The 27,724-nt window shown below is 50.3% G+C and overlaps 1 protein-coding gene across 1 annotated transcript; it reads left to right on the forward strand.

Annotated features, from left to right (window-relative positions):
- On the forward strand, window positions 1–27,724 carry pigk (phosphatidylinositol glycan anchor biosynthesis, class K). The gene is made up of 11 exons (XM_046320857.1): window positions 1–138; window positions 842–895; window positions 1,025–1,116; window positions 1,507–1,642; window positions 3,454–3,565; window positions 4,014–4,110; window positions 10,320–10,437; window positions 14,952–15,062; window positions 20,691–20,866; window positions 24,639–24,711; window positions 25,785–27,724. The coding sequence occupies exons 1-11, from the start codon at window positions 55–57 to the stop codon at window positions 25,899–25,901; spliced, it is 1,170 nt and encodes a 389-aa protein (XP_046176813.1). The 5' UTR covers window positions 1–54; the 3' UTR covers window positions 25,902–27,724.

Below are 27,724 nucleotides of genomic sequence, written 5' to 3' on the forward strand. Positions count from 1 at the left end.
CAAAGAAGAAGAAGAAGAAGAACCTAAGGCGATAGCTCTTCCTGTAGTAGCAACATGGCTAGCTGCTCTTCCCTGAAAGTATTCACACTTTTCAGCCTGTTTATTGTTCCTGGCGCGGTGGAAAGTAATAATATTGAGGTAAATATATAGCACCTTTTTTCTTAGCGATACTCGTTCTAAAATATTCGTTTCACCTTGCTGTTTAAACCACTACTGCTTTCTAATCTAGTTAGCTAATGTTAATATCCCTGTCTGATCTTGTTCTGTCGTTTGTACATTATCTTGCTAGGCTAGCTAACTAGCTGTTTGCTACAAAGACTACTTTTACTATGGTCCACTCTATATGTCCAGTCAGACTCTTCTTTAAACACAGTAAGGAAATGTAGCTTTTAGGACCAAATCATCTGGGATGTACCAGAGATGATTTCGCACGGGGCATTCTGGGTAAACTCCGGGACCAACCCTGTTTAAGCAGCAGTGGTATGTAGGGTGGTATGTAGGGTGGTATGTAGGGTGGTATGCTGCTGGCATTTCGAAGCATCATTTTATCTCTCACTTGTTGGTAACAATTGCTAATATTTTGGCCACTTTATATTTGTAGTCAATTTCGTTCTGAAGTTATCGACAGTCACACATAAGTCGAAACATCTTGATTCTATGTTTAGGGGAAATATTTTGTGAATAAAGTGACTCGGAAATGAATAGAAGAAAAAAAACGCATCCGGCGCATTGATCAGCGCCAGCCTGCCACCACTCTCCATACTCTATATGTCCTTGTGTGCTGGTCAATACCAAGGTACCCAACCTAACGAACTACCCGTTCCTTTCTGAAATAATGCAGGCTAAAGCTGGTCAATTCTTCAGCAGTGGACACACAAACAACTGGGCAGTTTTGGTGAGTAATTATGCACACACACACACACTTCAATCGTAATATTATTTTAATGAAGTGTCCAAGATGTTGAATTTTGTGCTTTCAACATTAACATTTAATACAAAATTAACTTTGTCCTTTTCCTCTTAGGTGTGCACATCCAGATTCTGGTTCAACTATCGTCATGTGGCCAACACACTATCTGTGTACCGTAGTGTCAAGAGACTGGGCATCCCAGACAGGTAGCTAACTGTTACCCTGTCTGTGTACTGTATTGTCAAGAGACAGGGCATCCCAGACAGGTAGCTAACTGTTACAGGTGAGTGAGGGCTGGTTAGGGGATGCTGAGAGAAGCAGGTGAGTGAGGGCTGGTTAGGGGATGCTGAGAGAAGCAGGTGAGTGAGGGGTTAGGGGATGCTGAGAGAAGCAGGTGAGTGAGGACTGGTTAGGGGATGCTGAGAGAAGCAGGTGAGTGAGGACAGGTTAGGGGATGCTGAGAGAAGCAGGTGAGTGAGGACTGGTTAGGGGATGCTGAGAGAAGCAGGTGCCATACTCAGGTCAAATATGGACATGTTATAACTGATCCCTCCCTCTCTCTTTACTTCCTTCCTCCCACCCTTCCTTCTCTCCAGTCACATAGTTTTGATGCTGGCAGACGACATGGCGTGTAACCATAGAAACCCGAAGCCGGCCACGGTGTTCAGTCACAAGAACATGGAGCTCAACGTGTATGGAGATGACGTAGAGGTGGATTACCGTGGTTACGAGGTGAGTGTGTTACCACTCACACCAAGACCCTCCCCTTGCCACTCACACCAAGCCCCTCCCCTTGCCACTCACACCAAGACCCTCCCCTTGCCACTCACACCAAGACCCTCCCCTTGCCACTCACACCAAGCCCCTCCCCTTGCCACTCACACCAAGCCCATCCCCCTGCCACTCACACCAAGCCCCTCCCCTTGCCACTCACACCAAGCCCCTCCCCTTGCCACTCACACCAAGCCCCTCCCTTGCCACTCACACCAAGCCCCTCCCCTTGCCACACACACCAAGCCCCACCCCTTGCCACACACACCAAGCCCCACCCCTTGCCACACACACCAAGCCCCACCCCTTGCCACTCACACCAAGCCCCACCCCTTGCCACTCACACCAAGCCCCTCCCCTTGCCACACACACCAAGCCCCACCCCTTGCCACTCACACCAAGCCCCTCCCCTTGCCGCTCACACCAAGCCCCTCCCCCTTTGCCAATACAACTGAATACAACAGGTGTAGTTGACCTTACAGTGAAGTGCTGACTTATGAGCCCTTAACCAGTATACAGGGGGTACCGATACAGAGTCAATGTGGTGGCTATATACAGGGTGTTACGGTACAGAGTCAATGTGGAGGCTATATACAGGGTGTTACGGTACAGAGTCAATGTGGAGGCTATATACAGGGGGTACCGGTACAGAGTCAATGTGGAGGCTATATACAGGGGGTACCGGTACAGAGTCAATGTGGTGGCTATATACAGGGTGTTACGGTACAGAGTCAATGTGGAGGCTATATACAGGGGGTACCGGTACAGAGTCAATGTGGAGGCTATATACAGGGTACCGGTACAGAGTCAATGTGGTGGCTATATACAGGGTGTTACGGTACAGAGTCAATGTGGAGGCTATATACAGGGGGTACAGGTACAGAGTCAATGTGGAGGCTATATACAGGGGTACAGGTCAATGTGGAGGCTATATACAGGGGTACAGGTACAGAGTCAATGTGGAGGCTATATACAGGGGGTACCGGTACAGAGTCAATGTGGAGGCTATATACAGGGGGTACCGATACAGAGTCAATGTGGAGGCTATATACAGGGGGTACCGATACAGAGTCAATGTGGAGGCTATATACAGGGGGTACCGATACAGAGTCAATGTGGAGGCTATATACAGGGTGTTACGGTACAGAGTCAATGTGGAGGCTATATACAGGGGGTTACGGTACAGAGTCAATGTGGAGACTATATACAGGGGGTACCGGTACAGAGTCAATGTGGAGGCTATATACAGGGTGTTACGGTACAGAGTCAATGTGGAGGCTATACAGGGTGTATGTACATGTAGGTAGAGTTATTAAAGTGACTATGCATAGATGACATCAGAGAGCAGCAGTGTGTAAAGAGAGGGAGGGGGGCACTGTGAATAGTCTGGGTAGCCAGTTGACTAGATGTTCTTATGACTTGGGGGTAGAAGATGTACCTCGCTAGGTCTTCCCTGGTTATTCAGTAATCACCTCTGGACCATCATAACAGGTGTGTGTTGAGTTCAACGTACCAGCCAGACGGATGGGTCATGCTTATCCTGGTATTCATTTATTTCCACGGTGAATACTGACCATCTATAAATAGTACGTGGTTCATCGTGTTGCAGTCAGGGAAACGTAACAGCCCGGGGAATGATTGTTTTCTCTCTCTGTCTCTGTCTCTCTGTCTGTCTCTGTCTCTGTCTGTCTCTCTCTGTCTCTGTCTGTCTCTGTCTCTCTCTGTCTCTGTCTGTCTCTGTCTCTCTCTGTCTGTTTCTGTCTCTCTCTCAGGTGACCGTTGAGAACTTCCTTCGTGTGCTGACGGGAAGGCTGCCACCCAGCACGCCGCGGTCTAAACGCCTCCTCTCTGACGACCACAGCAACATCCTCATCTACCTCACTGGTACGCGCACACACACACACAGGCAGACACACACACACACACACACGCCAGGCACACACACACACACGCAGACACATGCCAGGCACACACACACACACGCAGACACACGCCAGGCACACACACACACACACACTCAGGCAGACACACACACACAGGCAGACACACGCCAGGCACACGCCAGGCACACACACAGGCAGACACACGCAGGCAGACACACGCAGGCAGACACACGCCAGGCACACACACACACGCTCGGCAAACACACATCAGACATGCACACGCTAAACACACACACCAGGCAGACGCACACACCAGACACGCACACACGTACGTAACAGAGAGACACACACACACACGGATGCACACACATACATACATACGCGGGCACAGTGCTTGATTGATGAATGTATTGATTGATGTATTGATTGATGTATTGATTGATTGACAGGTCACGGTGGGAACGGCTTCCTGAAGTTCCAGGACTCTGAAGAGATCAGCAACGTGGAGCTGGCCGATGCCTTTGAACAGATGTGGACTAAGAGAAGGTAGGGGGGATGAGGTTGAGGAGGGAGAGAAGGGGAGGTTGAGGAGGGAGAGAAGGGGAGGTTGAGGAGGGAGAGAAGGGGAGGTTGAGGAGGGAGAGAAGGGGAGGTTGAGGAGGGAGAGAAGGGGAGGTTGAGGAGGGAGAGAAGGGGAGGTTGAGGAGGAGAGAAGGGGAGGTTGAGGAGGGAGAGAAGGGAGGTTGAGGGAGGGAGAGAAGGGGAGGTTGAGGAGGGAGAGAAGGGGAGGTTGAGGAGGAGGGAGAGAAGGGGAGGTTGAGGAGGGAGAGAAGGGGAGGTTGAGGAGGGAGAGAAGGGGAGGTTGAGGAGGGAGAGAAGGGGAGGTTGAGGAGGGAGAGAAGGGGAGGTTGAGGAGGGAGAGAAGGGAGGGAGAGAAGGGGAGGGAGGGAAGGGGAGGGAGAGAAGGGAGGGAGAGAAGGGGAGGGAGGGAAGGGGAGGGAGGGGAGGGAGAAGAGGGAGGGGAGGGAGGGAGAGAAGAGGGAGGGGAGGGAGAGGGGAGAGGGGAGGGGAGAGGAGGGAGAGAAGAGGGAGGGGAGGGAGAGGGGGAGAGGGGAGGGAGGGAGGGAGAGAAGAGGGAGGGGAGGGAGAGAAGAGGGAGGGAGGGAGAGAAGAGGGAGGGAGAGGAGAGAGGGAGGGAGGGGAGGAGAGGAGGAGGGGAGGGGAGGGAGGGAGGGAGGAGAAGGGGGGAGGGAGAGAAGGGGAGGGAGAGAAGGGGAGGGAGAGAGAGGGGAGGGAGAGAAGGGAGGGAGGGAGAGAAGGGGAGGGAGAGAAGGGGAGGGAAGGGAGGGAGGGAGAGAAGGGGAGGAAGGGAGGAGGGAGAGAAGGGGAGGGAGAGAAGAGGGAAGGGAGGGAGGGGAGGGAGGGAGGAGAAGAGGGAAGGGAGGGGAGGGAGGGAGAGAAGGGGAAGGGAGGGAGGGAGGGAGAGAAGAGGGAGGGGAGGGAGGGAGAGAAGAGGGAGGGAGGGAGAGAAGAGGGAGGGAGGGAGGGGAGGGAGAGAAGGGGAGGGAGAGAGAAGAGGGAAGGGAGGGAGGGGAGGGAGGGAGGGAGAAGAGGGAAGGGAGGGGAGGGAGGGAGAGAAGAGGGAAGGGAGGGGAGGGAGGGAGAGAAGAGGAGGGGAGGGAGGGAGAGAAGAGGGAGGGGAGGGAGAAAGAGGGAGGGGAGGGAGGGAGGGGGAGGGAGGGGGAGGGAGGGGAGGGAGGGAGGGAGGGAGGGAGTCACAGCATCACCGTGACTTTGTCCCCTTCTGGCCCGCGGTGCTTTCATTAGGAGGTTTAACACACACCGCAGCCCACACGAAGACGCCACACACTTAAGGCGATAAAGGACGTGGGGACATAAGTAGTTCTCAATGTAAAAATGCTGCATTAAAACATGTCAACACCTGCATTAGGACACGTCGACACCTGCATTAGGACACGTCGACACCTGCGTTAGGACACGTCAACACCGTCGTTAGGACACGTCGACACCTCCGTTAGGACACGTCGACACCTCCGTTAGGACACGTCGACACCGTCGTTAGGACACGTCGACACCTGCATTAGGACAAGTCGACGCCTGCGTTAGGACACGTCGACACCTCCGTTAGGACACGTCGACACCTCCGTTAGGACACGTCGACACCTCCGTTAGGACACGTCGACACCGTCGTTAGGACACGTCGACACCTCCGTTAGGACACGTCGACACCGTCGTTAGGACACGTCGACACCGTCGTTAGGACACGTCGACACCGTCGTTAGGACACGTCGACACCGTCGTTAGGACACGTCGACGCCGTCGTTAGGACACGTCGACGCCGTCGTTAGGACACGTCGACGCCTCCGTTAGGACACGTCGACGCCTCCGTTAGGACACGTCGACGCCTCCGTTAGGACACGTCGACGCCTCCGTTAGGACACGTCGACGCCTCCGTTAGGACACGTCGACGCCTCCGTTAGGACACGTCGACGCCTCCGTTAGGACACGTCGACGCCGTCGTTAGGACACGTCGACGCCGTCGTTAGGACACGTCGACACCTTACTCGGCATTCCAGAGGTGTGTTTGATCTGCGGATAGCCACCTAAACATCCCTCTTATGCCTGACTGAAGTGAGTTCGGGAAAAAAATGAAAATATTCATCTTGGAAATAGTTTTCACAAACTGAGTCTAAACTCAGAATCCAATAGGCTTCTCAAAAACAACAGGGTCAATCAATGTGGTAGGATGTTGATTGGTGATTTCCTACATTTATTTAAGTTCCATCGTGTAGCCTGATTTCAGATGTGTCCATGTTAACGGGATTATTGGAAATCCTCCTTGTAAAGCATGTAAACGTTTTAAACTATTATATGACTTTTTCCACGTTTTGTTACATCCTTATTCTAAAATTGATTAAACATTTATCAATCTACCCCATGATGACATCACAATACCCCATGATGACATCACCCGTGGTCCTTCTGTAGCTCAGTTGGTAGAGCATGGCGCTTGTAACGCCAGGGTAGTGGGATCGATTCCCGGGACCACCCATACGTAGAATGTATGCACACATGACTGTAAGTCGCTTTGGATAAAAGCGTCTGCTAAATGGCATTTATTATTATTATTATTATTATCACAATACCCCATGATGACATCACAATACCCCACGATGACATCACAATACCCCATAATTACATCACCCCATAATGACATCACAATACCCCATAATGACAGAGAAAAGGTTTTTAGACATGTTTGCAAATATATTAAGAACAAATACCTTATTTACATAAGTTTTCAGACCCTTTGCTGTGAGACTCAACAGTTTCCATTGATCATCCTTGAGATGTTTCTACAACTTGATTGGAGTCCACCTGTGGTAAATTCAATTGTTTGGACATGATTTGGAAAGGCACACACCTGTCTATATAAGGTCCCACAGTTGACAGGTGCATGTCAAAGCAAAAACCAAGCCATGAGGTCGAAGGAATTGTCCATAGACCTCCGAGACGGGATTCTGTCGAGGCACAGATCTGGGGAAGGGTACCAACAAATGTCTGCAACGTTTAAGGTCCCCAAGAACACAGTGGCCTCCATCATTCTTAAATGGAAGAAGTTTGGAACCACCAAGACTCTTCCTAGAGCTGGCCGCCCGGCCAAACTGAGTAATTGGGGGAGAAGGACCTTGGTCAGGAAAGTGACAAAGAACCCAATGGTCACTCTGACAGAGCTCCAGAGTTCATCTGTGGAGATGGGAGAACCTTCAGAAGGACAACCATCACTGCAGCCCTCCACCAATCAGGCCTTTATGGTAGAGTGGACAGACTGAAGCCAATCCTCAGTAAAAGGAACATGACAGCCCGCTTGGAGTTTGCCAAAAGGCACCTAAAGGACTCTCAGACCCTGAGAAACAAGATTCTCTGGTCTAATGAAACCAAGATTGAACTCTTTGGCCTGAATGCCAAGCGTCACGTCTGGAGGAATACTGGCACAGTTCCTACGGTGAAGCATGGTGGTGGCAGCATCATGCTGTGGGGATATTTTTCAGCGGTAGGGACTGGGAGACTAGTCAGGATCGAGGAAAGATAAACGGAGCAAAGTACAGAGAGATACTTGACGAAAACCTGCTCAGGACCTCAGACCTCAGAAGGTTCACCTTCCAACAGTGCGCTCTAACCAAGGTAGCCAGGTGCCAGGTGTTTCCTCTGACACATTGGTGCGGCTGGCTTCCGGGTTGGAGCGCGCTGTGTTAAGAAACTGTGCGGCTTGGTTGGGTTGTGTATCGGAGGACGCATGGCTTTCAACCTTTGTCTCTCCCGAGCCCGTACGGGAGTTGTAGCGATGAGACAAGATAGTACCTACTAACAATTGGATAACACGAAATTGGGGAGAAAAGGAGTTTAAAAAAATGTATAAAATAAAAAATTAGTAGCTGTGCAGAAACTCTCCCCATACAACCTGACAGAGCTTGAGAGGATCTGCAGAGAAGAATGGGAGAAACTCCCCAAATACAGGTGTGCCAAGCTTGTAGCTTCATCCCCAAGAAGACTCAAGGCTGTAAGTACTAAAGGTGCTTGAACAAAATACTGTGTAAAGGGTCTAATTTTTTTTTAGAATTATGCATTTGCACATTTAAAAAAATAACTGTTGTGTCATTATGGGGTATTGTGTGTAGATTTGATGAGGATACTTACATTTTTTTTTAGAATAACACAGAATCCAAACCGGCTGCGTGCGCCATCGTGCATGTATGTATTTTGTCCCCGACACCAAACGTGATCACAACACGCAGGTTAAAATATCAAAACAAACTCTGAACCAATTACATTAATTCGGGGACAGGTCGAAAAGCATTGAACATTTATGGCACTTGCTAGCTAATTTGTCCTATTTAGCCAGCTTGCTGTTGATCGCTAATTTGTCATGGGATATAAACATTGAGTTGTTATTTTTACCTGAAATGCACAAGGTCCTCTACTCCCGACAATGAATCCACACATAAAACGGCCAACCCGAATCGTTTCTAGTCATCTCTCCTCCTTCCAGGATTTTTCATCTTTGAACTTATATGGTGATTCGCTACTAAACTTTCATAGTATTACCACGACGACCGAAAACACAGTTAGTCTTTCAATCAGCCACGTGGGTATAACCAATTAGGAGATGGAACGTGGGTATCTGTTCCTATAAACCCATGAGGAGATGGGAGTGGCAGAACTTGCTTCGCGATCTGCGTCACTGATAGAACTGACTTCTCCACCTCAGGTGACGCGAGTGGTATAGTCAGGGTGTAAGGTTTTTAATGTAACAAAATGAGGAAGTCAAAGGGTATGAATAATTTACAAATGCACTGTATTTATTTGGACAGTGAAGCTAAATACTAATTATGGATAATCATGAATGAATCTTGAAAAGTGTATGCTAACTAAGACATGCTAACCTCTCAGCATTACAATAACAGAAGAAGTTAGCATACCCCCAAGACACGCTAACCTCTCACCATTACAATAACAGGGGAAGTTAGCATACCCCCAAGACATGCTAACCTCTCACCATTACAATAACAGGGAGGTTAGCATTTTATATCATACCTCCAAGACATGCTAACCTCTCACCATTACAATAACAGGGGAGGTTATTATATTATATCATACCCACAAGACATGCTAACCTCTCACCATTACAATAACAGTGGAGGATAGCATTTTATATCATACCCCCAAGACATGCTAACCTCTCACCATTACAATAACAGGGGAAGTTAGCATTTTATATCGTACCCCCAAGACATGCTAACCTCTCACCATTACAATAACAGTGGAAGTTAGCATTTTATATTGTATCCCCAAGACATGCTAACCTCTCACCATTACAATAACAGTGGAAGTTAGAATTTTATATTGTATCCCCAAGACATGCTAACCTCTCACCATTACAATAACAGTGGAAGTTAGCATTTTATAATGTATCCCCAAGACATGCAAACCTCTCACCATTACAATAACAGGGGAGGTTAGCATTGTATATCGTACCCCCAAGACATGCTAACCTCTCACCATTACAATAACAGGGGAAGTTAGCATTTTATATCATACCCCCAAGACATGCTAACCTCTCACCATTACAATAACAGTGGAAGTTAGCATTTTATATCATACCCCCAAGACATGCTAACCTCTCACCATTACAATAACAGGGGAAGTTAGCATTTTATATCATACCCCCAAGACATGCTAACCTCTCACCATTACAATAACAGGGAAGTTAGCATTTTATATCATACCCCCAAGACATGCTAACCTCTCACCATTACAATAACAGGGGAAGTTAGCATGTCTTGGGGGTTTGATATTTATGCCTCTGTAACATTCTTATTCATTATTCACGATTCCTTCAGGACTATCCGTAATCATGGTAGCATCCACATTAATGTAGTGTTCAGAAACATATTTTATTCTTATTTACAATAAAAGTGACTCAAATTATACAATATATTATTAACCATTAATTTCTGTTGGGCACAAAATAATCTGAAACACAACCAAAACAAACAGCAAATTCATCCAACAAGTTTGTTGCGTCACAAGCTTGATGTAATCATCGTCTGCTAGGAATTATGGGACCAAATACTAAGCGTTGTAAGACATTTCATCTCAAATTCAAAATGTTTATAGAGTATAGAGACAATTTTTTTTACATATATTATACGTGTCTGTGTCTGTGTTCTCAGGTACAATGAGCTGCTGTTCATCATTGATACGTGTCAGGGAGCCTCCATGTATGAGAGATTTTACTCTCCTAACCTCATGGCCCTGGCCTCCAGTCAAGTAGGAGAGGACTCCCTGTCGGTAAGTAACCAGAACACACACACCTGGCCTCCAGTCAAGAAGGAGAAGTAACATGGTAGTAGCTCCGTGTTGTCCTCTATGGTGTGGACATGGTAGTAGCTCCATGTTATCCTCTAAGGTGTTGACATGGTAGTAGCTCCGTGTTGTCCTCTATGGTGTGGACATGGTAGTAGCTCCGTGTTGTCCTCTATGGTGTCGACATGTTAGTAGCTCCGTATTGTCCTCTATGGTGTCGACATGGTATTAGCTCCGTGTTGTCCTCTATGGTGTTGTCGACATGGTAGTAGCTCCGTGGTGTCGACATGTTAGTAGCTCCGTGTTGTCCTCTATGGTGTCGACATGGTATTAGCTCCGTGTTGACCTCTATGGTGTTGTCGACATGGTAGTAGCTCCGTGTTGTCGACATGGTAGTAGCTCCGTGTTGTCCTCTATGGTGTCGACATGGTAGTAGCTCTGTGTTGTCCTCTATGGTGTCGACATGGTATTAGCTCCGTGTTGACCTCTAAGGTGTTGTCGACATGGTAGTACCTCCGTGTTGTCCTCTAAGGTGTTGTCGACATGGTAGTAGCTCCGTGTTATCCTCTATGGTGTTGACATGGTAGTAGCTCCGTGTTGTCCTCTAAGGTGTTGTCGACATGGTAGTACCTCCGTGTTGTCCTCTAAGGTGTTGTTGACATGGTAGTAGCTCCGTGTTGTCCTCTAAGGTGTTGTCGACATGGTAGTAGCTCCGTGTTGTCCTCTATGGTGTTGTTGACATGGTAGTAGCTCCGTGTTGTCCTCTGTGTTGTTGACATGATAGTAGCTCCGTGTTGTCGACATGGTAGTAGCTCCGTGTTGTCGACATGATAGTAGCTCCGTGTTGTTGACATGATAGTATCTCCATGTTGTCTTCTGTGTTGTTGACATGGTAGTAGCTCCGTGTTGTCGACATGGTAGTAGCTCCGTGTTGTCGACATGATAGTAGCTCCGTGTTGTTGACATGATAGTATCTCCATGTTGTCTTCTGTGTTGTTGACATGGTAGTAGCTCCGTGTTGTCGACATGGTAGTAGCTCCGTGTTGTCGACATGGTAGTAGCTCCGTGTTGTCGACATGGTAGTAGCTCCGTGTTGTCGACATGGTAGTAGCTCCGTGTTGTCGACATGGTAGTAGCTCCGTGTTGTCGACATGGTAGTAGCTCCGTGTTGTCGACATGGTAGTAGCTCCGTGTTGTCGACATGGTAGTAGCTCCGTGTTGTCGACATGATAGTAGCTCCGTGTTGTTGACATGATAGTATCTCCATGTTGTCTTCTGTGTTGTTGACATGGTAGTAGCTCCGTGTTGTCGACATGGTAGTAGCTCCGTGTTGTCGACATGGTAGTAGCTCCGTGTTGTCGACATGGTAGTAGCTCCGTGTTGTCGACATGGTAGTAGCTCCGTGTTGTCGACATGGTAGTAGCTCCGTGTTGTCGACATGGTAGTAGCTCCGTGTTGTCGACATGGTAGTAGCTCCGTGTTGTCGACATGGTAGTAGCTCCGTGTTGTCGACATGGTAGTAGCTCCGTGTTGTCGACATGGTAGTAGCTCCGTGTTGTCGACATGATAGTAGCTCCGTGTTGTTGACATGATAGTATCTCCATGTTGTCTTCTGTGTTGTTGACATGGTAGTAGCTCCGTGTTGTCGACATGGTAGTAGCTCCGTGTTGTCGACATGGTAGTAGCTCCGTGTTGTCGACATGGTAGTAGCTCCGTGTTGTCGACATGGTAGTAGCTCCGTGTTGTCGACATGGTAGTAGCTCCGTGTTGTCGACATGGTAGTAGCTCCGTGTTGTCGACATGGTAGTAGCTCCGTGTTGTCGACATGGTAGTAGCTCCGTGTTGTCGACATGGTAGTAGCTCCGTGTTGTCGACATGGTAGTAGCTCCGTGTTGTCGACATGGTAGTAGCTCCGTGTTGTCCTCTATGGTGTCGACATGGTAGTAGCTCCGTGGTGTCGACATGTTAGTAGCTCCGTGTTGTCCTCTATGGTGTCGACATGGTATTAGCTCCGTGTTGACCTCTATTGTGTTGTCGACATGGTAGTAGCTCCGTGTTGTCCTCTATGGTGTCGACATGTTAGTAGCTCCGTGTTGTCCTCTATGGTGTCGACATGGTATTAGCTCCGTGTTGACCTCTAAGGTGTTGTCGACATGGTAGTACCTCCGTGTTATCCTCTATGGTGTTGACATGGTAGTAGCTCCGTGTTGTCCTCTAAGGTGTTGTTGACATGGTAGTACCTCCGTGTTATCCTCTATGGTGTTGACATGGTAGTAGCTCCGTGTTGTCCTCTAAGGTGTTGTCGACATGGTAGTAGCTCCATGTTATCCTCTATGGTGTTGACATGGTAGTAGCTCCGTGTTGTCCTCTAAGGTGTTGTTGACATGGTAGTAGCTCCGTGCTGTCCTCTATGGTGTGGTTGACATGGTAGTAGCTCCGTGTTGTCCTCTAAGGTGTTGTCGACATGGTAGTAGCTCCGTGTTGTCCTCTAAGGTGTTGTCGACATGGTAGTAGCTCCGTGTTGTCCTCTAAGGTGTTGTCGACATGGTAGTAGCTCCGTGTTGTCCTCTATGGTGTTGTTGACATGGTAGTAGCTCCGTGTTGTCCTCTGTGTTGTTGACATGATAGTAGCTCCGTGTTGTCGACATGGTAGTAGCTCCGTGTTGTCGACATGATAGTAGCTCCGTGTTGTCGACATGATAGTATCTCCATGTTGTCTTCTGTGTTGTCGACATGGTAGTAGCTCCGTGTTGTCGACATGGTAGTAGCTCCGTGTTGTCGACATGGTAGTAGCTCCGTGTTGTCGACATGGTAGTAGCTCCGTGTTGTCGACATGGTAGTAGCTCCGTGTTGTCGACATGGTAGTAGCTCCGTGTTGTCGACATGGTAGTAGCTCCGTGTTGTCGACATGGTAGTAGCTCCGTGTTGTCGACATGGTAGTAGCTCCGTGTTGTCGACATGGTAGTAGCTCCGTGTTGTCGACATGGTATGTTGTCGACATGGTAGTAGCTCCGTGTTGTCGACATGGTAGTAGCTCCGTGTTGTCGACATGGTAGTAGCTCCGTGTTGTCGACATGGTAGTAGCTCCGTGTTGTCCTCTGTAAAGTAAAGTGTGAACAATCCTCCCTCCATAAAACCACTTTACCTATAACCACTGTGATTATCATTGAACGTTTGGACATCTTGAAGAGCGATCTGGCCTGAATGGCCATGTACTCTGTTATAATCTCTACCTGGCACAGCCAGAAGAGGACTGGCCACCCCTCAGAGCCTGGTTCCTCTCTACCTGGCACAGCCAGAAGAGGACTGGCCACCCCTCAGAGCCTGGTTCTTCTCTACCTGGCACAGCCAGAAGAGGACTGGCCACCCCTCATAGCCTGGTTCCTCTCTACCTGGCACAGCCAGAAGAGGACTGGCCACCCCTCATAGCCTGGTTCCTCTCTACCTGGCACAGCCAGAAGAGGACTGGCCACCCCTCAGAGCCTGGTTCCTCTCTACCTGGCACAGCCAGAAGAGGACTGGCCACCCCTCACAGCCTGGTACCTCTGGTCTAACCAGTACACCCAGAAGAGGAGTGGCCACCCCTCAGAGCCTGGTTCCTCTGGTCTAACCAGTACACCCAGAAGAGGACTGGCCACCCCTCAGAGCCTGGTTCCTCTCTACCTGGCACACCCAGAAGAGGACTGGCCACCCCTCAGAGCCTGGTTCCTCTCTACCCGGCACAGCTAGAAGAGGACTGGCCACCCCTCAGAGCCTGGTTCCTCTCTACCTGGCACAGCCAGAAGAGGACTGGCCACCCCTCATAGCCTGGTACCTCTGGTCTAACCAGTACATCCAGAAGAGGACTGGCCACCCCTCAGAGCCTGGTTCCTCTCTACCTGGCACAGCCAGAAGAGGACTGGCCACCCCTCAGAGCCTGGTCACTCTCTACCTGGCATAGCTAGAAGAGGACTGGCCACCCCTCACAGCCTGGTACCTCTGGTCTAACCAGTACACCCAGAAGAGGAGTGGCCACCCCTCAGAGCCTGGTTCCTCTGGTCTAACCAGTACACCCAGAAGAGGACTGGCCACCCCTCAGAGCCTGGTTCCTCTCTACCTGGCACAGCCAGAAGAGGACTGGCCACCCCTCATAGCCTGGTTCCTCTCTACCTGGCACAGCCAGAAGAGGACTGGCCACCCCTCAGAGCCTGGTTCCTCTCTACCTGGCACAGCCAGAAGAGGACTGGCCACCCCTCATAGCCTGGTACCTCTGGTCTAACCAGTACACCCAGAAGAGGACTGGCCACCCCTCAGAGCCTGGTTCCTCTCTAGGTTTCTTCCTAGTTTTTGGCCTTTCTAGGGAGTTTTTCCTAGCCACCGTGCTTCTACACCTGCGCTGCTTGCTGTTTGGGGTTTTAGGCTGGGTTTCTGTATAATCTGCTGATGTAAAAAGGGCTTTCTCAATACGTTAGATTTGATAAGAGTTCCTATGTATGAAACACCATGTATTGTTCTTCCAGCACCAGCCAGACCTGGCTATCGGGGTCCATCTAATGGACAGGTATACATTCTACCTGTTGGAGTTTCTGGAGGATATTCACCCTGCTAGCACCGCTAACATGAATGATCTGGTAAGTCTCTCGCACGCTCTCTACCTCCCTTAGGCCTCTACCTCCCTTAGGCCTCTACCTCTCTGGGACACTGTAAAGTCCATGGAGAATAAGAACACCTCCCAGCTGCCCACTGCACTGAAGATAGAAAACACTGTCACCACTGATAAATCCACCATAATTGAGAATTTCAATAAGCATTTTCCTACAGCTGGCTGGCTACCCCTACCCCGGTCAACAGCACTGCACCCCCAACAGCAACTCGCCCAAGCCTTCCCCATTTCTCCTTCTCCCAAATCCAGACAGCTGATGTTCTGAAAGAGCTGCAAAATCTGGACCCCTATAAATCAGCCGGGCTAGACAATCTGGACCCTTTCTTTCTAAAATTATCTGCCGAAATTGTTGCCACCCCTATTACTAGCCTGTTCAACCTCTTTCGTGTCGTCTGAGATTCCCAAAGATTGGAAAGCAGCTGCGGTCGTAATGTCTGCTCAGTGGGACGACCTGTCCTGATTTGTCATAGACACTTGCTAAAAAACTTTAATGAGCAAGCCTTCCTTCATGACCCGGCCTCTGTAAAATGGTATAGAATCAGCTTGATCCCCTCTGTCGAAGACGCTTGGACCTTCTTTTTTGGTATTTTCAGTGGTATTGTTAATAACAAACACGCCCACATAAAAAAGAAAAGAATTAAAAATAGGTTCAGCCCCTGGTTCGACTGTGATCTTGCAGAGTTACTCCACCTCAAGAACTGCATTTGGTGAAAGGCTCAGCCACGCACACTCAGGATGACTGGCTCTGGTTCAGGCAAATGAGGAATAAGTCCACTCAGGCTATCCGGAAGGTCAAAGGTAGTTACTTTAAGGAGCAGTTCTCTCTCTGTAGGTCTAACCCCTGGAAGTTCTGGAAAACGGTTCAAGACCTGGAGAATAAACCCTCCTCCTCACAGCTGCCCATGTCCCTTAATGTTGATGTGGTTGTTACTGACAAGGAGCACATGGCTGAGCTCTTTAAATCACCACTTCATTAAGTCAGGATTCCTATTTGACTCAGCCATGCCTCCTTACCTGTCCAACATTTCCTCATCTCCCACCCCTTCTAATGCGACTATCCCCGATGCTCCTTCCTCTATTTCCCCTGCCCCGCTACAAAGTTTCTCCCTGCAGGCGGTCACTGAGTCCGAGGTGCTAAAGGAGCTCCTTAAACTTGACCCCAAAAAAACATCTGGGTTAGATGTTATAGACCCTTAAGGTTGCTGCTCCTATCATCGCCAAGCCAGACAGGAGTGACGGGGGGGGGGGCAGACAAGGTGCCTGACCTCACAGCTTTGGGCTCTGCTCTCTGTACTCTTCCTCCCTTTATCTTGAGACCTCATGGGGGGGAGAGACGGGGGGCGTCTTGAGCTGATTGAGGGTGGGGGCGCGTCTTGAGACCTGATGGGGCCCTGGTCATAAGTAGTGCATTGTTTAGGGAATAGGGTTCCATTTGTGATGCGTCTAGGACCTTATTACCACCCTCCCTCCCCCTAGGGGTTCTACTGCCCCCTCCTGCTCCTTAGGGGTTCTACTGCCCCCTCCCTCCCCCTGGGGGTTCTACTGCCCCCCCTCCCCTGGGGGTTCTACCCCCCCCCCTGGGGTTTCTACTGACCCCTCCCTCCCCCTGGGGGTTTCTACTGACCCCTCCCTCCCCTGGGGGTTCTACTGCCCCTCCCTCCCCTAGGGGTTCTACTGCCCCTCCCGCTCCCTAGGGTTTCTACTGCCCCCTCCCTCCCCCTAGGGGTTCTACTGCCCCTCCTGCTCCCTAGGGGTTCTACTGCCCCTTCTCTCCCCCTGGGGGTTCTACTGCCCCCTCCCTCCCCTGGGGTTCTACTGCCCCCTCCCGCTCCCTAGGGGTTCTACTGCCCCTCCTGCTTCCTAGGGGTTCTACTGCCCCCCTCCCTCCCCCTGGGGTTCTACTGCCCCCTCCCTCCCCCTGGGGTTCTACTGCCCCCTCCCTCCCCCTGGGGCTTCTACTGCCCCCTCCTGCTCCCTAGGGGTTCTACTGCCCCTTCCTGCTCCCTAGGGGTTCTACTGCCCCCTCCCTCCCCTAGGGGTTCTACTGCCCCTCCTGCTCCCTAGGGGTTCTACTGCCCCCTCCTGCTCCCTAGGGGTTCTACTGCCCCTCCCTCCCCTAGGGGTTCTACTGCCCCCCCCTCCCCCTAGGGGTTCTACTGCCCCTCCCGCTCCCTAGGGGTTCTACTGCCCCTTCCTGCTCCCTAGGGGTTCTACTGCCCCCCCTGCTCCCTAGGGGTTCTACTATCCCCTCCCTCCCCCTGGGGTTCTGCCTGCTCCCCCCTCCCTGCTCCCTAGGGGTTCTACTGCCCCCTCCTGCGCCTAGGGGTTCTACTACCCCCTCCCTCCCCCTGGGGTTCTACTGCCCCCTCATGCTCCCTAGGGGTTCTACTACCCCTCCCTCCCCCTGGGGTTCTACTGCCCCCTCATGCTCCCTAGGGGTTCTACTACCCCCTCCCTCCCCCTGGGGTTCTACTGCCCCCTCCCTCCCCCTAGGGGTTCTACTGCCCCCTCCCTCCCCCTAGGGGGTTCTACTGCCCCTCCCTCCCCCTAGGGTTTCTACTGCCCCCTCCCTCCCCCTAGGGGTTCTACTGCCCCCTCCTGCTCCCTAGGGGTTCTACTGCCCCCTCCTGCCCTGGGGGTTCTACTGCCCCCTCCCTCCCCCTGGGGGTTCTGCCCCTCCCTCCCCCCCTGGGGGTTCTACTGCCCCCTCCTACTGCCCCCTCCCCCCTGGGATTCTACTGCTCCCTAGGGTTCTCCCTCCCCCCCCTGGGGGTTCTACTGCCCCCTCCCTCCCCCTGGGGTTCTACTGCCCCCTCCTCTCCCTGGGGTTCTACTGCCCCCTCCCCCCTAGGGGTTCTACTGCCTCTTCCTGCTCCCTAGGGGTTCTACTGCCCCTCCCTCCCCTAGGGGTTCTACTGCCCCCTCCTGCTCCCTAGGGGTTCTACTGCCCCTCCTGCTCCCTAGGGGTTCTACTGCCCCCTCCCTCCCCCTAGGGGTTCTACTGCCCCCTCCCTCCCCCTAGGGGTTCTACTGCCCCTCCTGCTCCCTAGGGGTTCTACTGCCCCTTCCTGCTCCCTAGGGGTTCTACTGCCCCCACCTGCTCCCTAGGGGTTCTACTATCCCCTCCCTCCCCTGGGGTTCTACTGCCTGCTCCCTAGGGGTTCTACTGCCCCCCTCCTGCTCCCTAGGGTTCTACTGCCCCCTCCTGCGCCTAGGGGTTCTACTACCCCCTCCCTCCCCCTGGGGTTCTACTGCCCCCTCATGCTCCCTAGGGGTTCTACTACCCCTCCCTCCCCTGGGGTTCTACTGCCCTCATGCTCCCTAGGGGTTCTACTACCCCCTCCCTCCCCTGGGGTTCTACTGCCCCCTCCCCCCCTGGGGTTCTACTGCCCCCTCCCTCCCCCTAGGGGTTCTACTGCCCCTCCCTCCCCCTAGGGTTTCTACTGCCCCCTCCCTCCCCCTAGGGTTTCTACTGCCCCCTCCCTCCCCCTAGGGGTTCTACTGCCCCCTCCTGCTCCCTAGGGGTTCTACTGCCCCCTCCTGCTCCTTAGGGGTTCTACTGCCCCCTCCCTCCCCTGGGGGTTCTACTGCCCCTCCCTCCCCCTGGGGGTTCTACTGCCCCCCCTCCCCCTGGGGGTTCTACTGACCCTCCCTCCCCTGGGATTCTACTGCTCCCTAGGGTTCTACTACCCCCTCCCTCCCCCTGGGGGTTCTACTGCCCCCTCCCTCCCCCTGGGGGTTCTACTGCCCCCTCCCTCCCCCTGGGGTTCTACTGCCCCCTCCTGCTCCCTAGGGGTTCTACTGCCCCCTCCCTCCCCTAGGGGTTCTACTGCCCCCTCCTGCTCCCTAGGGGTTCTACTGCCCCCTCCTGCTCCCTAGGGGTTCTACTGCCCCCTCCTGCTCCCTAGGGGTTCTACTGCCCCCTCCTGCTCCCTAGGGGTTCTACTGCCCCCTCCTGCTCCCTAGGGGTTCTACTATCCCCTCCCTCCCCTGGGGTTCTACTGCCTGCTCCCTAGGGGTTCTACTGCCCCCTCCTGCTCCCTAGGGGTTCTACTGCCCCCCTCCTGCGCCTAGGGGTTCTACTACCCCCTCCCTCCCCTGGGGTTCTACTCTGCCCCCTCATGCTCCCTAGGGGTTCTACTACCCCCTCCCTCCCCCTGGGGTTCTACTGCCCCTTCATGCTCCATAGGGGTTCTACTACCCCCTCCCTCTCCCTGGGGTTCTACTGCCCCCTCCTGCTCCGTAGGGGTTCTACTACCCCCTCCCTCCCCCTGGGGTTCTACTGCCCCCTCCTGCTCCCTAGGGGTTCTACTACCCCCTCCCTCCCCTGGGGTTCTACTGCCCCCTCATGCTCCCTATGGGTTCTACTACCCCCTCCCTCCCTCTGGGGTTCTACTGCCCCCTCCTGCTCCCTAGGGGTTCTACTGCCCCCTCCTGCTCCCTAGGGGTTCTACTGCCCCCTCCCTCCCCCTGGGGTTCTACTGCCCCCTCCTGCTCCCTATGGGTTCTACTACCCCCTCCCTCCCCCTGGGGTTCTACTGCCCCCTTCTGCTCCCTAGGGTTCTACTGCCCCCTCATGCTCCCTATGGGTTCTACTACCCCCTCCCTCCCCCTGGGGTTCTACTGCCCCCCCCTCCCCCCTGGGGTTCTACTGCCCCCTCCTGCTCCCTAGGGGTTCTACTACCCCCTCCCTCCCCCTAGGGGTTCTACTGCCCCCTCCTGCTCCCTAGGGGTTCTACTGCCCCCTCCCTCCCCCTGGGGTTCTACTGCCCCCTCCTGCTCCCTAAGGGTTCTACTGCCCCCTCCCTCCCCCTAGGGGTTCTACTGCCCCCTCCTGCTCCCTAGGGGTTCTACTACCCCCTCCCTCCCCTGGGGTTCTACTGCCCCTCCTGCTCCCTAGGGGTTCTACTACCCCCTCCCTCCCCCTGGGGTTCTACTGCCCCCTCCTGCTCCCTAGGGGTTCTACTGCCCCCTCATGCTCCCTATGGGTTCTACTGCCCCCTCCCTCCCCTGGGGTTCTACTGCCCCCTCCCTCCCCCTGGGGGTTCTACTGCCCCTCCTGCTCCCTAGGGGTTCTACTGCCCCCTCCTGCTCCCTAGGGGTTCTACTGCCCCCTCCTGCTCCCTAGGGGTTCTACTGCCCCCTCCTGCTCCCTAGGGGTTCTACTGCCCCCTCCTGCTCCCTAGGGGTTCTATTGCCCCCTCCTGCTCCCTAGGGGTTCTATTGCCCCCTCATGCTCCCTATGGGTTCTACTACCCCCTCCTACTAACCCAGGCCACAATGGGCATTACCACCACAAACCCTTTAAATCCATTGTGGCCTGCGCCAGACATTCTGATGTATCACCTCCCACTAATGCATATTATTATTATTATTATTTCCACCAATCTTGTTGTTTTGTGAAGCTGCCCTGTCTCTTTGTTCTAGATTTCATTTGTGGTATTAACGATCAATAATATGGATTAGTCTCCCTGGGCCAGAAGGGCTGTGTTTGGCGGGGGGGGCCGTGTTTGGAGGGGGGAAGGGACCGTGTTTGGAGAACCCTGCATTACAACCTCCTAGAGTTGGGTTTGATAAAGAGTTCTTTGTGTTCCAGTTTAAGGTGTGTCCTAAGAGTCAGTGTGTGTCCACTCCGGGCCACCGTACAGACCTTTTCCTCCGGGACCCCGGAAACGTCCTCATCACCGACTTCTTTGGCAGTGTCCGTAAAGTAGAGATCACCATGGAAACCATCAACCTGACAGCTCCCATGGTGCATCTGGCTGTGGAAAGGTAAGATTTCCTGTTATTGTTGTTGGAGTCACTTCAAACATCAAATGTTAGGGGGAAGAATTGACTGTACCTTCTCTACAACCAAAGGTTAAAAGAAACCAAGATCATTTTTTAAAATTAATTTGACTGATTTTGAAGGAGCCACAGTAATAAACAGAGACACTTTTACAGTTTTTCAATTGAAATTATTATAAAAAAATTATTGCAACCAATAGAATGTTATACAACCAACCACTCACATAATCTCACCCAAAATACAGCTGTTTTTTTATAGTGTTGTGTACCAGACTTCTGTCTCTCTAGTGGTGTAGTCTGTGTTGTGTGTGTTGTGTGTGTAGTCTAATGTTGTGTGTGTGTGTGTGTAGTCTAATGTTGTGTGTGTGTGTGTAGTCTAATGTTGTGTGTGTGTGTGTAGTCTAATGTTGTGTGTGTGTGTGTAGTCTAATGTGGTGTGTGTGTGTAGTCTAATGTGGTGTGTGTGTGTAGTCTAATGTGGTGTGTGTGTGTAGTCTAATGTGGTGTGTGTGTGTGTAGTCTAATGTGGTGTGTGTGTGTGTGTGTAGTCTAATGTGGTGTGTGTGTGTGTGTGTAGTCTAATGTGGTGTGTGTGTGTGTGTGTAGTCTAATGTGGTGTGTGTGTGTGTGTGTGTAGTCTAATGTGGTGTGTGTGTGTGTGTGTGTGTAGTCTAATGTGGTGTGTGTGTGTGTGTGTGTGTAGTCTAATGTGGTGTGTGTGTGTGTGTGTGTGTGTAGTCTAATGTGGTGTGTGTAGTCTAATGTTGTGTGTGTGTGTGTGTGTGTGTGTGTGTGTAGTCTAATGTTGTGTGTGTGTGTGTGTGTAGTCTAATGTTGTGTGTGTGTGTGTGTGTAGTCTAATGTTGTGTGTGTGTGTGTGTGTAGTCTAATGTTGTGTGTGTGTGTGTGTGTAGTCTAATGTTGTGTGTGTGTGTGTGTGTAGTCTAATGTTGTGTGTGTGTGTGTGTAGTCTAATGTTGTGTGTGTGTGTGTGTAGTCTAATGTTGTGTGTGTGTGTGTGTGTGTGTGTGTGTGTGTGTGTGTGTGTGTGTGTGTGTGTGTGTGTGTGTGTGTGTGTGTGTGTGTGTGTGTGTGTGTGTGTGTGTGTGTGTGTGTGTGTGTGTGTGTGTGTGTGGTCTAATGTGTGTGTGTGGTCTAATGTGTGTGTGTGTGGTCTAATGTGTGTGTGTGGTCTAATGTGTGTGTGTGGTCTAATGTTGTGTGTGTGTGTGTGGTCTAATGTTGTGTGTGTGTGTGTGGTCTAATGTTGTGTGTGTGTGTGTGTGTGTGTGTGTGTGTGTGTGTGTGTGTGTGTGTGTGTGTGTGTGTGTGTGTGTGTGTGTGTGTGTGTGTAGTCTAATGGTGTGTGTGTGTGTGTAGTCTAATGGTGTGTGTGTGTGTGTGTAGTCTAATGGTGTGTGTGTGTGTGTGTGTGTGTAGTCTAATGGTGTGTGTGTGTGTGTGTGTGTGTGTGTGTGTGTGTGTGTGTAGTCTAATGGTGTGTGTGTGTGTGTGTGTAGTCTAATGGTGTGTGTGTGTGTGTGTGTAGTCTAATGGTGTGTGTGTGTGTGTGTGTGTAGTCTAATGGTGTGTGTGTGTGTGTGTGTGTGTAGTCTAATGGTGTGTGTGTGTGTGTGTGTGTAGTCTAATGGTGTGTGTGTGTGTGTGTGTGTAGTCTAATGGTGTGTGTGTGTGTGTGTGTAGTCTAATGGTGTGTGTGTGTGTGTAGTCTAATGGTGTGTGTGTGTGTGTGTGTGTGTAGTCTAATGGTGTGTGTGTGTGTGTGTGTGTAGTCTAATGGTGTGTGTGTGTGTGTGTGTGTGTAGTCTAATGGTGTGTGTGTGTGTGTGTGTGTAGTCTAATGGTGTGTGTGTGTGTGTGTGTAGTCTAATGGTGTGTGTGTGTGTGTGTAGTCTAATGGTGTGTGTGTGTGTGTGTGTGTGTGTGTGTGTGTGTGTGTGTGTGTGTGTGTGTGTGTGTGTGTGTGTGTGTGTGTGTGTGTGTGTGTGTGTGTGTGTGTGTGTGTGTGTGTGTGTGTGTAGTCTAATGGTGTGTGTGTGTGTGTGTAGTCTAATGGTGTGTGTGTGTGTGTGTAGTCTAATGGTGTGTGTGTGTGTGTGTGTGTAGTCTAATGGTGTGTGTGTGTGTGTGTGTGTGTGTGTAGTCTAATGGTGTGTGTGTGTGTGTGTGTGTAGTCTAATGGTGTGTGTGTGTGTGTGTAGTCTAATGGTGTGTGTGTGTGTGTAGTCTAATTGTGTGTGTGTGTAGTCTAATGGTGTGTGTGTGTGTGTAGTCTAATGGTGTGTGTGTGTGTGTGTGTGTGTGTGTGTGTGTGTGTGTGTGTGTGTGTGTGTGTGTGTGTGTGTGTGTGTGTGTGTGTGTGGTCTAATGTTGTGTGTGTGTGTGGTCTAATGTTGTGTGTGTGTGGTCTAATGTTGTGTGTGTGTGTGTAGTCTAATGGTGTGTGTGTGTGTAGTCTAATGGTGTGTGTGTGTGTGTGTGTGTAGTCTAATGGTGTGTGTGTGTGTGTGTGTGTGTGTAGTCTAATGGTGTGTGTGTGTGTGTGTGTGTGTAGTCTAATGGTGTGTGTGTGTGTGTGTAGTCTAATGGTGTGTGTGTGTGTGTGTAGTCTAATGGTGTGTGTGTGTGTGTGTAGTCTAATGGTGTGTGTGTGTGTGTGTAGTCTAATGGTGTGTGTGTGTGTGTAGTCTAATGGTGTGTGTGTGTGTGTGTGTGTGGTCTAATGTTGTGTGTGTGTGGTCTAATGTTGTGTGTGTGTGTGTGTGTGTGTGTGTGTGTGGTCTAATGTTGTGTGTGTGTGTGTGTGTGTGTGTGTAGTCTAATGGTGTGTGTGTGTGTGTGTGTGTGTGTGTGTAGTCTAATGGTGTGTGTGTGTGTGTGTGTGTGTGTGTAGTCTAATGGTGTGTGTGTGTGTGTGTGTGTGTAGTCTAATGTTGTGTGTGTGTGTGTAGTCTAATGTTGTGTGTGTGTGTGTAGTCTAATGTTGTGTGTGTGTGTGTGTGTAGTCTAATGTTGTGTGTGTGTGTGTAGTCTAATGGTGTGTGTGTGTGTGTGTGTGTGTGGTCTAATGTTGTGTGTGTGTGGTCTAATGTTGTGTGTGTGTGTGTGTGTGTGTGTGTGGTCTAATGGTGTGTGTGTGTGTGTGTGTGTGTGTGTGTGTGTGTGTGTGTGTGTGTGTGTGTGTGTGTGTGTGTGTGTGTGTGTGTGTGTGTGTGTGTGTGTAGTCTAATGGTGTGTGTGTGTGTGTGTGTGTGTGTAGTCTAATGGTGTGTGTGTGTGTGTGTGTGTGTGTAGTCTAATGGTGTGTGTGTGTGTGTAGTCTAATGTTGTGTGTGTGTGTGTAGTCTAATGTTGTGTGTGTGTGTGTAGTCTAATGTTGTGTGTGTGTGTGTAGTCTAATGTTGTGTGTGTGTGTAGTCTAATGTTGTGTGTGTGTGTGTGTGTGTAGTCTAATGTTGTGTGTGTGTGTGTAGTCTAATGTTGTGTGTGTGTGTGTAGTCTAATGTTGTGTGTGTGTGTGTGTAGTCTAATGTTGTGTGTGTGTGTGTGTGTGTGTGTGTGTGTGTAGTCTAATGTTGTGTGTGTGTGTGTGTGTGTGTGTGTGTGTGTGTAGTCTAATGTTGTGTGTGTGTGTGTGTAGTCTAATGTTGTGTGTGTGTGTGTGTGTGTGTGTGTGTGTGTGTGTGTAGTCTAATGTTGTGTGTGTAGTCTAATGTTGTGTGTTTTGTCTTATCAGACCAGTAGGTGAGCTGAAGACAGAGAGCCAGTCATATGTGGACCAACTACCAGTGGCTGAGATTATACACCAGGTGAGACACTGTGGATCTCTACCCACTCGTCACGACTACCCACTCGGTCTAATCGGTGGCAGTGGTCCTGTGTGGCTCAGTTGGTAGAGCATGGCGCTTGCCATGCCAGAGTTGTGGGTTCGATTCTCACGGGGTGACCAGTTTGGAAAAATATGAAAATATGTCTGCACTCACTACTGTAAGTCGCTCTGGATAAGAGCGTCTGCTAAATGACGTAAATGTAAATGTATATCAGACCAGCCATTAGGCCCTATGTTAAAAAAAGCCTTCTCTTTCCCTTATGCATTCTGCCGTTCCTTCCTAGAAGTGTGACACCGCCCCACTATTATTCTATAGTTACAAACAAACAAACCTCCAGTCAGCGGCAGTCTTGTGGGCGAAAACATCTTCGTTGACGAGAGGTTGAAGGAGAATGGCTCATGCTAACAGGCTGGCCACAAACAGGAGAATACACACCACAGTACAACCGTGGTGTGCAGAACAGCTTCTCCAACAGAACTGTCTGATCCTTGTCATGGATATGATAAGACAGCAGACGACCACACCGGGTTCCAGTCCGATCATAACGAGAAGACTCGGCTCCAGTGGACAACGCCATCACCAACCCTGGACAATTCAGGAGTGGAAAAACATGGCCTGGTCTAACGAATCCTGGTTCCTGTTGGGTCATGCTGATGGCAGAGTCAGGATTTGGCATCAGGAGGATGACTCCATGTCCCCGTTCTGCCTGGTGTCAACGGGTACAGGCTGGTGGCGGTGGTGTAACGGTGTGGGGAATGTTTTCCTGGCACACGTTAGGTCCCTTGATACCAACTGAACAAGATTTCCATGCCACAAAGAATTCAGGAATATTCTAGAGGCAAAAGGGAAGGGTCCGACCCGGCACTATAAACACACGCTTCTTCAACTTGTATGCCAACTGGATTCCAATAGGGATATGGTAACTACTTATTGATTAAAGCCCTACAATTAGGAAGTATGTTTGTTTTTTAACCTGTTTTCTATATTGTACGACATGACATGTTGATGTATTTCTGTACCAAGACGTCTTGTCTGTCTTCTCCGTCCTGTAGAAACCAAAGCAGAGGGACTGGCACCCTCCAGATGGTTTCATCCTGGGTTTGTGGACTCTCATCCTCCTGGTCTTCTTCAAGACGTACGGCGCCAAGCACCTTAAGCACATCTTCTAACCCCTGACCTTTTGAAACCCAACCTCTGACCCATTTCTGCTCCTTGTGCAGTTTGCACCAGTTCCCTTGGCTTCCTAGATTTGAAAGAGGACTGGTATAGGACTCATGGTGAATACTCTAAAGCGCAGGCTTTCATCCATCCGATTATTTTAAATGCACGGGGAATCGTGCACGACTGCACACTTCAGGATAAAGGACAGGCAATTGGGACGCGGTGTTGGCGAGGTCCCAATCTTCTGGATTACTAGAAGACTACAAAGACGTTATTAACAGGGAATGAATGATGCAGTCTTTTAGTGGTAATTGCCTTTCTAAGTCATTCTATTTCTATGGTTATTAACATTATTGAACGGGGCGATCTGTGATTGGTACATCCATTTTGTTATTGTTTGAAGAGCAGATGGTTTATGTTTAAACTCTGAACTGTGTTGGAGAGAATGTGGTGACAACACTGACCTGCACAAAGACACATTGTTGTGCCTTTCTGGACATGAACAGTACTCTGACTACTGATTACTGCTGGTGTTAATTATCCTGGACATGAACAGTACTCTGACTACTGACTACTGCTGGTGTTAATTATCCTGGACATGAACAGTACTCTGACTACTGACTACTGCTGGTGTTAATTATCCTGGACATGAACAGTACTCTGACTACTGCTGGTGTTAATTATCCTGGACATGAACAGTACTCTGACTACTGCTGGTGTTAATTATCCTGGACATGAACAGTACTCTGACTACTGACTACTGCTGGTGTTAATTATCCTGGACATGAACAGTACTCTGACTACTGCTGGTGTTAATTATCCTGGACATGAACAGTACTCTGACTACTGCTGGTGTTAATTATCCTGGACATGAACAGTACTCTGACTACTGCTGGTGTTAATTATCCTGGACATGAACAGTACTCTGACTACTGCTGGTGTTAATTATCCTGGACATGAACAGTACTCTGACTACTGCTGGTGTTAATTATCCTGGACATGAACAGTACTCTGACTACTGCTGGTGTTAATTATCCTGGACATGAACAGTACTCTGACTACTGACTACTGCTGGTGTTAATTATCCTGGACATGAACAGTACTCTGACTACTGACTACTGCTGGTGTTAATTATCCTGGACATGAACAGTACTCTGACTACTGACTACTGCTGGTGTTAATTATCCTGGACATGAACAGTACTCTGACTACTGCTGGTGTTAATTATCCTGGACATGAACAGTACTCTGACTACTGACTACTGCTGGTGTTAATTATCCTGGACATGAACAGTACTCTGACTACTGCTGGTGTTAATTATCCTGGACATGAACAGTACTCTGACTACTGCTGGTGTTTATTATCCTGGACATGAACAGTACTCTGACTACTGCTGGTGTTTATTATCCTGGACATGAACAGTACTCTGACTACTGCTGGTGTTAATTATCCTGGACATGAACAGTACTCTGACTACTGCTGGTGTTAATTATCCTGGACATGAACAGTACTCTGACTACTGCTGGTGTTAATTATCCTGGACATGAACAGTACTCTGACTACTGACTACTGCTGGTGTTTATTATCCTGGACATGAACAGTACTCTGACTACTGACTACTGCTGGTGTTAATTATCCTGGACATGAACAGTACTCTGACTACTGACTACTGCTGGTGTTAATTATCCTGGACATGAACAGTACTCTGACTACTGACTACTGCTGGTGTTAATTATCCTGGACATGAACAGTACTCTGACTACTGACTACTGCTGGTGTTTATTCTGTATTTATTGTATGGAATCTGGTGAATAAGGGTTTAGAGTTAAAA

The sequence above is a fragment of the Oncorhynchus gorbuscha genome, linkage group LG22 (assembly GCF_021184085.1).
Source record: "Oncorhynchus gorbuscha isolate QuinsamMale2020 ecotype Even-year linkage group LG22, OgorEven_v1.0, whole genome shotgun sequence".
NCBI classification, from domain to species: Eukaryota; Metazoa; Chordata; class Actinopteri; order Salmoniformes; family Salmonidae; genus Oncorhynchus; species Oncorhynchus gorbuscha.

Coding starts and splice junctions, on each gene's coding strand:
- pigk (XM_046320857.1), top strand. CDS start 55: ATGGCTAGCTGCTCTTCCCTGAAAGTATTCACACTTTTCAGCCTGTTT. Junction 139..841: donor TGGAAAGTAATAATATTGAG/GTAAATATATAG, acceptor GAAATAATGCAG/GCTAAAGCTGGTCAATTCTT. Junction 15,063..20,690: donor CCGCTAACATGAATGATCTG/GTAAGTCTCTCG, acceptor TTTGTGTTCCAG/TTTAAGGTGTGTCCTAAGAG.